General features: G+C 36.8%; 1 protein-coding gene across 3 annotated transcripts in view; it reads right to left on the bottom strand.

Annotated features, from left to right (window-relative positions):
• The window catches only part of Grid2 (glutamate ionotropic receptor delta type subunit 2), a 1371796-nt gene that overhangs the window by 667964 nt on the left and 690183 nt on the right, over window positions 1-13649 (bottom strand). For all 3 annotated transcript variants that reach the window (XM_063247280.1, XM_063247281.1, XM_063247279.1), the window contains exon 4: window positions 13365-13570. In XM_063247280.1, the coding sequence (XP_063103350.1) occupies window positions 13365-13570 (206 nt within the window). The remainder of the gene's footprint in view (window positions 1-13364; window positions 13571-13649) is intronic.

The raw sequence follows: 13649 nt of genomic DNA, 5'->3' as shown, positions 1-13649 counted from the left end.
TCTACATGTTCATGCAATTTTAGTGTTGTTAAGTTATAAATTAAATCACTTATTCTTCATGCTACATGTTAGAAAAATCAATACTGTTTTTTCTATACAGGCTGTTGATTTCCTGCTTATCTGTTTGTAGTATAATGAAAAAACATTTGAATAAAATCATGCAGGACTAGACAATTCTTCAACAAAGTTCTGCAGGTTGGTGACACCTTATACTCTATTATTTCACACATCTAAAATGTAATAATATTTCTGTTCATGAATGCTTCTGTTTGCAAATGATTTCGTTTATAAACAAAAGGGTTTTGCAAACTCAAACTCTGCATCTGGTGACAAATACAACAAGCACACCCATCCTCCCTGCACCAACACTAACGCAGCCATCTTCTCCAGAATCATAAAACAAATTAAGGTCATAAACCAAGGCACCACTGTACTGATTTTTTTCAGTAAGCATTAAAGAATTGATCAAGCTTGAGGAGACTGAGTCACAATAACCCAGGCTGGCAAAGGGGTTTGGACTCTAGGGTCTACCAAGCTCCATTTGCTATGAATGCCTGGAAGATTAAGGCAGAGTGTAGTGTTCTATGTTCTGTGAAGATGGAAGAGATGGTACTTATAGACTGTATTTGCTACTTATTTCTAAGTAAATGTACTAGAAACCAACACATAGATTACCTTCCTAATTTACTTGTTTGCAAAAACACATCTCTGTAGTGCTTAGAATTCATGCCATCACCATTTTCTTGGCTTTACAAGTTGATAACAACATTGGTAGAACATAGGAAGTGTGTAGTGTTGATCTTTTGATTCAGACTAGAGCAGGTACAGGTGAATTCTGGCTCACATACTATAGAGAATACCTTTATGCACAGACACAAAAAATAGACAAATAATGCCAAAATTTCAATCTTTAAATTTATCATGATGTTCATTCAAACTAATTCTTCTGACATTTTTTTTTTTATATAAGTGAGTGCAGCAACCCACTTTGTGTCCCTTATAGTCCATCAAAGTGACTTGTCCTTAAGGCAGGCAGCACTCACACCCAGGGATGGACACCCTTAACCCCAGCATCACACACCCTAGATCCAGCCACCTCAAAAAGTGTCACCTATGACTACATGAGGTTTTGGGGAGAGGGGCCATCTAGATATATGCCAGAACACCCAGGTTGGCCTCAAACTCATGGAATTATAGACACATGCCACCATATTTAGCTGTTTGTTTTGATTTTAGATAGTAACTTTTCTTTATTTTCAGTTTTTTGGTAGTACATTAACATTTGCTTTTTTTTATTTTTTTATTTTATCGGTACCAGGGATCGAGCGATTGCCTGCTTGCAAGACAGGCGCTTATGCCGCTGAGCTAAATCCCCAGCCCAACATTTGCTTTCTTATAGCTTTATTATTTTGCACATTTTATAGTTATTCCATTACTTATAAGTCTATATTCCTTAGAGTGTAGAATTATATATCATTTATTAGTGTCTTCCTAAATTGACTTTCACAGACCAGTTGTAAATAGTGTTTCAATGAACAAAAATGTGAAAAAGGGATAAAAAATGAACTTAAATTTTCTTGTTTTAAAGGTTGAAACAAAAGTAACTTTAAATTTAAGTTACAACAATCTTACTTTGTTTGTTTCAATAAATGAAGTGGAATGAAAATGTTGGACACATTTAATAACTTCAAAGAAAATAGAAACTAATATAATAGATTGTACAAAGGCAAAATTTGTTGACTACGTCAGACTATTGGGAGAAATTCATACCAAGTTGTCCACCAGTGTCAGTAGTCACAGGAGAGATGGCTTAGATTTGTCTTCCTTAGAAGTTTGGATGCTTCTTAACAATTTCTCTGGCTCGGGGTTGTGGTCAGAGCAACCTGCTGAGCTTGGGCTGAATGTAATTCTAATCAGAAAAGCAAAACCCAGAGCAGCTTCAGGCCTCATTAACAGAAGCCAGGCCCATCATACATAATTTTGGTCAAATGAAAAGTAAAATAAATTTGAGAACTTTTCATTGAAAGAAATTCCACAGGTGTGGATTGGCTAGTAACAGAGCTGCTTTTCCAGTTCAACAAAAGACTCCTGGGTTACAGTGAAAATTTAGATTTGAGAGTGGTTCAATTATAATTGAAAACTGTGATATGGGAAAACGTAAATTATGTCAGGGATGAATCAGTGTCTGTTAATAGTTAATTTAAAAAAAAACCCCTCCAGTTAAAGTTATTTTTTCTTTAGAATTTCATTCAATTACCAAACCTATATCCATATGAAGTGGCTGACCTTTTTGGGATGCCTGGTCACTTGATCCCCTATAGCCACCACATTCTAAGAGAAAAAGCTACAGCTTTTACTCTAGTTATATATAGCTTTAACTACAGGGTCATTAACATTTGTGATCATGAACTCATAGAAAGATTCTTATTGCAGTTAATCATCATATTTATTCCAGGTAACCACCATAGTACTGAATTTCCTTCTAACATAATTCACTTCATATTACTTTTTTTTTTTTTTTTTTTTTGTCTTTTTCCTTTTTATGGAACTCACAACTGCCTGCTTGCAAGGCAGGCGCTTATGCCACTGAGCTAAATCCCCAGCCCCCTCGCTTCATATTATTAAAAAATGATAAACATGAGACAAGTTTTCTAATACAAGGTATGATCACAAACAGCTACATCACAACTGAGAACACTCCACTCGCTTCACACACTCTTATCCCTCCATTCTTGACACTTCTGAAGCAGCTCTGGAAGTCCTCTTCAGCTGAACTGTCATGGCTGCCTCAACATTCTGGATCAATTCGAAATGTTTACAGAAATTCCTGTCAGTCAAAATGTTATGATATGTCTTCATCGTCCTTATTAGCAGATCTAGTACCCTTGTCTTCTGGATCTTCCACAAGGCCAAAATGCGCATAAAACTAAATGTTTTAAATCATCAAAAAACAATGAATTGGCTACAACAGCACAACTAGAGACATTCAGAAAAGAGGATGTAAAAAACTGCTTCAGAAGTGGCAAAACAGGGTTAAGGATGTCACTCAATGGTAAGTGCTTGCCTAGTATACACAAGGCCCCGAGTTCAGTACCACACATAACACACACACACACACACACACACACACACACACACACACACACGGCAAAAACAATGGGGTAAATATGCTTGAAACTGGAAGGGAGACTAATGACAATGTAGCTTTTATTGCAATACATTTTTAAAAATATAATTAATCACTGGATTTTTATGCTCAGACCTTGTATGATTCAACATGGGTAATCTTAGACATAATGCTGAGCAGAAAGGAGCAGGTAAACCAGTACACACTGCACAGTTCCACACGGACACAGCTTAAGGTCTATCACAATTACTATATTGTGCATGAAATTCAGAATGCCTTTCAGGATAATGGAATGGGAGCATATAGTTGCAAAGTCTGAGAGCTCGACTTATGTCCTGGATCCTGGTCAAACAGAGATTTCTTAAATTTTAAAGCTGACATACTCTCACTCCCTTTCTGGTGTGTGTGTGTGTGTGCATGAGTGTGTGTTTTCATGAACTTTTTTTTTGTTTTTAAATGAATAGCAAAAGCATTTTAACCTGATATAGTAACATTTTTATCTTGATTTAATTTCTTGTGCAATTAATGTTCTTTTCAGAAGGTTCTTACACACATCTATATCTTATTCAGTGTTCTCACTGCTGAGACAAAATACCCAACACCCAAAGTTAAATAAAAAGGGATAGCTTTATTACAGCTCACACTTTGTAGAGCTTTAATTCACAGTTAGCTGGCTCCAAGGCAGGGTGGTATGGTACAAGGGCATCACAGAGAAGAAAGAATTCATGGCAGGCAAAAGGCAGCAAAGAAGCAGCAAATGATAATAGCAGCCTTCTTCCTGTCCCTTATGTTCTATCCATGGTATGAGCCCCTAAGGAAGGTAGCACTCACACCCAGGCTCGGCCTTCCTGTTGTCTACACTCTAAGCTATGCCAAATCATCAGTATACTGACTTACTAATCACACACCCTTCATCTCAGTATCACACACTCTAGATCCAGCCACCTCGGAAAAACCTTACCCAAGACTGCATGAAGCTTTTGGGGGACATCTAGACACAAGCCACAATAATACATGTCTCTAAGAATTTCAGCTATTTTATCTTCCAGGAGACTATTTTAACATTTAGATCATTGATACATTTTGATTTCATGTAGAACATGGTGAGATATATGGTTCTAAATTTAAAACTCGGTATGTGGGTAGTCAGTTTTTTTCCAGCACTGTTTGTTAAACAGGCTGTGTGTGTGTGTGTGTGTGTGTGTGTGTGTGTGTGTGTTTGTGTAAACTTCTGACCAGCTATGTCTAAATTTAAGAAAACAGATATACCTTGAAACCATAATATTAAGTGAAAGAAATCAGATATGCAAGTTTAAACATCACACCATATGACTTCTCTCCTATGAAAAATCCAAAGTGTAAATAAGTTAAAAAGCCAAAGAGAAGATAATAGAAAACAAGCAGATACTACTTTTACAAAAAGTTGGAGGGAGATGAGAGGGAGCAGATGAAGAAAAGAATTAAGATGTGTTACCCACATGAACCAACACCCCATGAAGAAAGTAATTAGTATACACTGCAAACATGTACTAATAAAAATAAAATTTAAAAAGTATATATAGCAGCAACCATCTTTGACATGGTAATTAGGGACTTTTAGGCAATGGGTACATTTTAGGAAAAACTATTCTTTTAGGTTTCTTTAAAAATATGATAATAATAGATTCATCCTTGAAACTGTACAATGCTATATATATCTTAAGTAATTATTTGCTGGAAAATGTCTTATTTAAACAACTATTAAATTAATGTAATCATAATTTGGGTATACTGGGCACATTTTTGAATGATTGGGAAACTTTTTATGTTTGTGGCAAGTTGTTATCTTCACTTGTTTCCTAAATCTTCCCAGAAGCTTATATCTGAGTAGCTGCTTCCATATTTGAAGTAAATAACTTTGCCTTGCTTTTGTTTAACAGGATTAAACTTATTTCTTTCATGAACAAAGGATACAGGATAATAGAATGAAAACTATTTCTTAAAATAGGATTAAGGAATAAGATATTTTACTATTTTCTTATTGTGAAGTAAAAGCATCTTGGATAACAGTAGAGTTCCTTCCTGAAAAATTGAGGAGAATGTAAACTGGAAATTCTATTGATTTCATATAAATAATAAGTCTCCCTATTTCCAGAAAATTGAAATTTCTTATCAAACACAAACACTAAAGATCTCCACCCAGTATCTCGAAATTTATAAAAGATTTTTGTAATTTTTTCTAGAAAAAATACCTTACACAACAACCAATGAAATATTATTCCTGCATAAAAAATTGTTTTTTAAACTATCTTTCTAATTTACACGTGAATCAAATCATGGGAGCCCTCATTCACTATCATCAAGGACACTCATCATTGCACTGTGACACCAGCTGTGTCTGCCCACATCGCAGTAGGATGACTTACTCAGCTGTTCTACTGCAGTATTTTTCTTCAAGCTTTGAAACTTGAATGAGAGGTGCAGCACTAACAGTAGACATTTAATGCACTACAGTTCTAAAGTTTCAAAGGAAACATAATTAACTCAATGCCACATAATTGCTCTGGGGAAAGGGAAAAAAAGATGCAAGCAGAACTGATATGCCTATATTTTCCCTTAGCAATTAAAAGACAATAATAATTCAGAAAGTTCTTTTAAAAAAACTCATCCTCTTGACTTTTAAGTTAATATATCCCTCGAGGATTTTAGTAAGTTATAAAGTGTAGGAAGCAGGGAATCGTGATTTTTGCTATTTCCTTCTATGACTGTAATTTCTCTCCTCTACCTGTGTCTTAGAAATTTACTGACGTGTTTGTCTATCTGACCTCATCCTAACCTTTCCTTGCTCTCTCTGTCCTATTATTCCAATGCATCCATGTCTTTCTGACCTCACTGGCCTTACTATCTATCAGGTAACCCATGGCAAGTCATTTCTACCAATACATATCTTCAGAAGTGACAACCATGTTCCACTGTGACATCTGGAAATTTATTTTATCTGTTTTAAAGTCCATCTACTACCAACACTAGAGATACTGAACATTGCTAAAGGGAGTTAGAATGCAACATCCATTAATTAGGTGCAGAGAAGTCTTTAATTTTCTCTAACAATGAATTTAGAATTGGCCAGAATGTTATGTTATGTTATGCATTGTATTGTATTATATTGCATTGTATTTATTTCTAGCAGTAGGGTCTCACTATGTAGTGCAGGCTGGCATTGGACTTGCTTATTGTAGCTCAGATGGGCCTCAAACTTCTGGCAATCTCCTTGCTTTAGCCATCCAAATGCTAGGATTACAGGCATGCACCACTACACCAGGCCTTAGTGTACTTTCTAATTAAGAATTGTCATGATTTGATGCAATTTCTTAAAAGGTAAAATTTTTAATGATTTCTTGTTTTATTAATTTTATTATTTGAAAATCTTTTACATTTTGGAACTGCCATTTGGAGAAAACTAAAAGGGATCCCCCCTTCTCTCCACTGATCTCATTAAAATACACAAGTTGAATACGTATGTGACCCAACGACTATGAGAAAAAATAAAGAAGCCATTGCAAAAGTGTTTTTAAATAAGTTATTGATAAAACGAAAACACAGGGAATAGCAATACTTGATTAAGCATAGTGCCAGAAGCCATCATAAGGGACCATAGCGGAGCTCTGAAACCACTACCTTGCCAAGTCCTAGATGTCTACAACTGAGAAACACCAAGCAGAAAGAGTAGGAATGAGGGAGTTGGTGCAAAGCATGAGAGGACACATTCTCTGTAATTATGTTCTATGACATTCACATGACTTAGAATCAGTAAATAGTGTTTCTCCGAGGTGATATACAGGATCTGGTGCCTGTAACTTTCTGTACATACATCTATTTAAAAACATCTTATTATATCTTGTTGTCTCTCTAGCTTTGCCTCATGGCCAAAAGTATTATAAGTTGAGTGAGAGGGGGAAGGCCACTGGCACTGCGGCGATAGGGGAAGCTCTTTTCTCTGTGAGGCACATGTGTGTTCAGGGAAACCAAAGAGCATTCAGCACTATGATAGGAACAACAATTCTAACAGCAAAATACCAAAAGAAGGCATCAGAAAGGTTCAAAAACAGCAATAAGTACATTGTGAAAAGAATATCTGTATATGGTAGAAGAGCTGAAACAACAATCAAGAAAGTGGCTTTGTTTGACCTTGACTGGGAATATAGTTTATTGAACGTGTCACATTTTTGCAACTCTGCAAATGGGAGACCATGCAAGCACCTCAGATATTTATTTTTGAGTTACAAACAAATTTTAGTGAGTAGGTCAATTTGTAAATATGGAATTGGTAAATTAGGAGATTGCATTTTAGTGTATGCTGAATCTCACAGGGCCTTCTCATATAATGTTATGTGGAAAATATCTCAAATTATATCATTATTGTGCAAGAAAAAATATATTTTAGAATTGTATGATTCTGTTCAAAAAGTAGACTACTACAGGTGGGCTTTTGGAAAGTTAACAGGAAAAATTAATGCTGGCATTATTATTCCAGAGTGAAAACAACACAGAATACTGCATGAAAATCTAGCATTATTTCCAGGAAAATTAAAATGTCCCATCTGCTCAATATGAGTAGTGAGAGCCAGAATACAATAACTTAATGCCATCAATGTTCTGAGATAAAGGCATTTTAATCTCGGAATTTGTAATTAGCCAAATTATTCATCAAGGATGGAGTTAGAATAAATATATCTGCATAAGTGAAAAGAAGGAGAAAGTCTACCTTTCACACAGTATTTCTTAAGTTACTTGGATATATTTCCCAGAAAAATTTGGAGCCAAGAAACTAAGTAATCTAGGAAATGTGTGGGTCAGACCTACTGCAGATTGATTAGGGCCACAACCTCCCAAATGAGTGGATGGTGAAAGCTTTAAAAATAGAGACAAGTGGTCCTATTTTAGGGTTCTGGAAGGATCAAAACCCTTCCCAAATTTGGAAATTCTTTAGGGGCTTAGACAAAGAACTTCTCTGATGGCCCATATTTATTTGGTTTTCAAACAAGGAAAGGGCTTAGAGTGGAAAGTGCAAGAAACTGAGCAAGACCTTGGGAATCAGTTCAAAGACTTCTCCAAGTAATAACTTGTATTAATCTCCAGGCTGACCTTTACCACAAAAGTGAGATGCCTGTAAGTTACAGTCTTTATCAACTTAATTGGGACTGGAGCCAAGTATCCTCAGCTGTGGCCTTGTCTTTTCCTTTGAGGAGTCACTGATATTTAAGGCCACTACAAGCCTCCGCCGAGACCACAGTCTCATGGAGGCTCACTTACTATGAATCTTCTGCCCATCTGCAGACAGGGGGTCTAGGCCTGGGCCAGACTCACAAATAAATATAGAAAGGCAATTGGTTAATTTTAAATCCTGCTCGAGGCCACTTGTAGTGATCTCCATCACAGACCTACCAGAAGGTACTAGAAAAAGACAGGAAAACAGGATGCTGGAGATCTGCTATTGAAGGCAAATAATTTAGAATTTGAGTAGCCCACAAATATAAGATGAAGAAAAACTAAGAAAATAACTCAGCTGAAAAACTTAAGCCTGAGTGACAAAAATTCAACATCATCATGTCAGAATACTAGCTTGTCATATGAAAAATGTTTATATTTATGAAAGTGTAAGAATATCTACACATTTTCACCATATAGGGTCAAGTTTTTGCCAACGTTTGAACAATTTAATTATGGTTACAAAATAAGAGATACAAGCTTCCAATATATCCTATACTAAAAATGTGAATTGCAGATGCTGTTGGAAAAAGAGAACCCTTTTGAATTTTATACAATTTATAGTAGATGGTTCAGTAATAAAATGTAGTGGTATTATTTAATGTTATCTGCACTTAAGACTTTTAGATAAGGTATGAATGTGGCTGAAGTAAGTTACCTAAAATTTCATCTATCATACAAAAAAGATAGGAAGGAAATAAAATAACATATCAACCAATTATAGTCACCAAAGTAAAAACAGAAAAAATAAAGAAGAGTAACTTACTCTATCAATGGAATGTTATATAACCACCAGAATTATGAGTAACAATGTATTTCAATAAAGTACTCTTCTAGCTGTTTCTAATAAAAAAATCCAGAAAAAGAATTTATAGGTCGTATACCACTCTTTCTGTAAGAATAACTAACAATATGTTTGTGTGCACGAGTGCCTGAAATTCCATAGCAGATACTTTATCTACCTCAGGAGTGAAAAGCAAATGCTTGACAGTAGCAGAAAGTTAATTATGTTAAACCTTCTAAGTTTTAAATTATGTGAAAGCACAGTCTATTCTAAATATAAATACAACTTAAATAGAAACATGTGATGTCTTCTATAAAGAACTATTAGAGATAGAAACCAAAGAAGTCTTACTTTCAATCATCAAACCTTCAAAAGAACTTAATTTTTTAACCTCTGTCTACATACTATACTCACAGTCTAAATTAAGGTTTTCCAGCAATCAGTAGGAAGCTGGATCTTTATTCATTTTTTTTTCTAGTTAAAAGAACTCCTGTGGAATTCTTTTGACTTCAGTCAACTTCTCTACAGAGCTGGCTCTCCTGTGGGATTCCAGGAATACTATTTGCCCATCACTATGACAGCTGCACACTTCATTATTTGGTTGGAGGCCTGCCCCACCACCACAGAGAGTGATGCTCTGGCCAGAAACTATTTCTCTTTGTTGTCTCCAGGTCTTCAGAGCATTCTTATGAATTCAATGCTGCCTGACATTTAACTGAACTACATCCAGCACTGACAGGGTCAGTCCCTTCCCAAGCAAGGGAAGCATGCCTACAACACAGGAAAGACCAGGAGCAGGCCTGGGCCATAAGAACAGTTACTGAGAAACAGGAAGCACCAGGCAGGTAAGTTATCACAGGCCTGGGAGTGGTTTCCACAGCAGTGCTTGAGAACTCAGCTTGTGAATTAAACTTGTTAGAAGACACAGATGAGTGCTTCTGAAAGATGTTACTGGAAATAAAAAGATGGCTGCATGGAGAGAAAGCAGAGAAGCTTCTCAGGAAAAATCGCAAACATACACCTTGGAAACAAAGATGAAGCCATAGATCATCACAAGTATTTAAGTTCACAGTCAAGGACAGGGCTCAAAATGAAAATTAAGTCAAAATCATATTGGCTGAAATGGATTATGAGAAATGCAAAGATAATAAACAAAATTGCTTTAACAAGTTCAAAAGTGATTTCTTCATCTTTGAAACAGCAGCATTAGGTTATTTGCAATAGATAACATTTCTCCCAGAGGACGTCGTGAATCCCCCTTCCAGCACATTATCTCATCAGCAGTCTCTCTCCATTCTACAATTTTCCCATCTCACTGGTTTCTAACTTAAGCCCTGTATATAAAGGCTCGGTTTGCTCTAACTTTAAAGTTATCCACAATCAGTCCTTATTTTCATTACTTCTCAACAGGAATATTCAGTGCGCGAGGCTCCCTCCGGATTCCCTCACCCTTTGCAGCGTTGCTCCATCCACTGTCTCTGTGCTACTGTTTGTGATCTTCCTGCAGTTTAGAATGTCCTCTGGCTCTTTCTCTGCCTGATTCACTTCCATGAGCCATTCAACGCTCAACTTGAGGACACCTTCAGGACATCAATCATCTATTTCCAGCTTCTCCCATGACACTTCCACAATTAGACACTTTATCCCTGCAGTCAGACTCACAGTGTTTGATGCATGTGGCTTGGAGTATGTAAGTGTGCTTTCTGACGAGATAGTGCCCCTTAAAGCCAATACTTTCTGTTTCCTTTCTCTGTACCAGACTGAAAATGTAAAAAGAAATATTGATCTCCCCGGCCACTGTATTCCTGGACAGGATCTAGGATAAACTGGATAGTAAGTAAATGTTCATTTAAAAGAAAACAAACAAAATAACATCACTAGTCTTGACCCTTCTCCTGAACTCCAGGAATGCACTTTTCATCACCCTGGAAATCATGGTGGAGAACTGACTCTAGAAGAGACTCCTTGTATTCAGTCTCAGACCTACCTCTTCCTATGTGGGTCATCTTGATAAATCACTTAATCACTATGTGCCTCAGAGTCTTTATCTGTGAGACAAACATGATGATAACACCGACTCAAAGGTTTTATAGGAGAGTTAAATGAATTCATTGTTAACTAAATCTTTGAAAAGAAAGTTGAAGTGGTAAGAAGAAACTAAGTAATGCAATTATTAAAAGGGAGAAATGACCATCTGGGTAGTTCACTGCTAGTTTAAATTTTACATGAATTTTCAAACCTACCAGTCTACCAGGTTTGCTCATAATCATTAGTGGTATTTGTAACCTCTTAGAAAGTTAAGGTCTTTATAGACGTAATCGAGTTTAAATGAGGTCATTAGTGTGAGCCAGATGCAAATTAATTGGTGTCCCAGAAAGGCAGAAATCTGGACACATAGCCATTCAGAGGGAAGATGCTGTGCCTGAGATGTAAGGAGGAGACCACCATCTATAAGCCAAAGAACCTGCTGGTGTAGTGGGACGGTCTAAGTCATTTGCTAAACTTAAAAAGTCAAAGTTCCATATGTGCACAGAACTGCTTTACTTTTTTTTAGTGACCTGTACTCTGCTTCAAGATCCTAATACAAATTATATTAAAGACTGTCAAAAATGTCTAATTCATTTTTAATTTGAAGGCTTAGTTTAAAAGTACAGTAGCATAGTAAAGAAAAAGTACTAATCAAACAAAGTCACCAAATTCAAAAACACTATACAAAAGTGTGTTAGGTCATCACTAGTTCTATTATTGTTTGAAATTAAAAAGTTGAAATAAGTGAAATGCATTTGTAATCCCCTGCAAGGCAATCATCAGCCTATTAGTATGTAGTGGTATTGTAACTGAAAGGGTTTGGGCCCAGACAGGACTCTGTAGCCAGGAAAACCTCAACTGGAAGCAGGAAGCTCTACCTCACCTGCCCCTAGGAAGTTACCTGTGATGCCATCTCCCTGCCCCTGGAAATTTACATATGGCGCCAAACCTAGGACCAATGGGCTACCTGTGCATCCCTAATGCCCGCCTTAGGTTCCACCCCAAACTGAGGCTATTTACAGGCCCCCACGCCACATGTCCGCTGGAGAGATCACCGGACGCCAGCGGTGGGGGTGCCAGTCATCTCTCTCTGTGTTCCCAAAATAAAGGCCGCTTTTTATTTTATACTTCTCATCTTTTGGAAATATTTTTCATCTTTTGGAAATAATCCTAGCAGTAACAACTACCAGAAAGTTCTACCTGGATTTCATGAAGTTTGAGGGCTCCTAACCAAATAAACACTAAAATTAAAATTTTGAGCATGCAGCATCATAAATTGTACAGTGGTCATCATTTTGCAGTTTCAAACACTTTTAATCACTTGTCTTGGTACTGAGTTCCCAGAGCAGAAGTAAATTCACTGAATGCTTTTGTAATAGTCATCATTGTTAAGCAATCATAGATGAATTCAAATAAATATTTCTTAGAAGTAAAATTTTAACTTGCAAAAAAATTTAAGGATCAGTTATGTTCTGATTTGCACCCAAATGTCTCCCCAAAGCCTTATATGGTTCCAGGGCTTTTTTAGAGGTAGCTGAATCTAGAGTGTGATATTGGGATTAAGTGTGTATAATTAGTAAATCAGCCCATTGATTGGTTTGGCAAAGTTCTGGCTAGGGTTAAAGGTGTGAGTGCTGCACCTGCATATAATATAAGGGCCAGAAGGAGTCATCTCTTCCCCACCCATCTTGTGGGTACCATCAACTGTTCTCTTCGGTGATGGCTCTCTGCCATATGCCACCCTGCCCTTGGAGCCAGCCAATTATGGATGGAAAGCTCTACAAACTGTGAGCCAAATAACCCTTGTCCCCTTTAACTCTGGGTGTCTGGTCTCAACAAGGGAAAAGTAACTAAGACAAGCTAGCTGTACATCTGTGGATTAGATTTTGAACTTTCTAGATTCATTCAGGTCAGTAACATATTTAAACTCCCACAAGACTTCTTCAAATTGCCTGGCTACATCTCTAAATATGTATTAAATAAAACTTTCTCAGCAATTAACTGGACAGTATGGGGTAAATGAGATGAGCAGGAATTCCCTGTGCTGCCTCTATTAGTATTCATGAGAGCTGCAGAGTTATTTCCCTCACTCTGCTCTTCAGATGCATCTCACTGGGGTCTGTTCTGAAGTAGTTAGAGTTTACACCCTACCTCCACCCCATGGCAACGTTTACTTACCTCACTAATGAAGGACTTGGCTGTGGCAGGGTTCATAATCAGGATGGCTCGCCTAAGAGTGTCTCGATAGCGATTCAATTCCTCTATTCTCATGGTATCAAAGAGAGTAGTGATCATTTTATTGATGTTGTTTTCTACTTTTTGAAGTGCAACGTCCATTCCCTGCTGAGATACTTTGTCCAAAAATTCCTGTATTCCACGGATATCTAGGAACAGCAAAAGCCCATCAAAGTGTGAGTGATAACACAGAAGGGAAATAAAAGCTACTGGAGTAGTTTTATTATT

This window comes from Cavia porcellus, unplaced genomic scaffold (assembly GCF_034190915.1).
Source record: "Cavia porcellus strain 051 isolate PalLab524CR breed Dunkin Hartley unplaced genomic scaffold, mCavPor4.1 scaffold_4, whole genome shotgun sequence".
Classification (NCBI taxonomy): Eukaryota; Metazoa; Chordata; class Mammalia; order Rodentia; family Caviidae; genus Cavia; species Cavia porcellus.
This window is presented reverse-complemented; position numbering and strand designations above follow the sequence as displayed.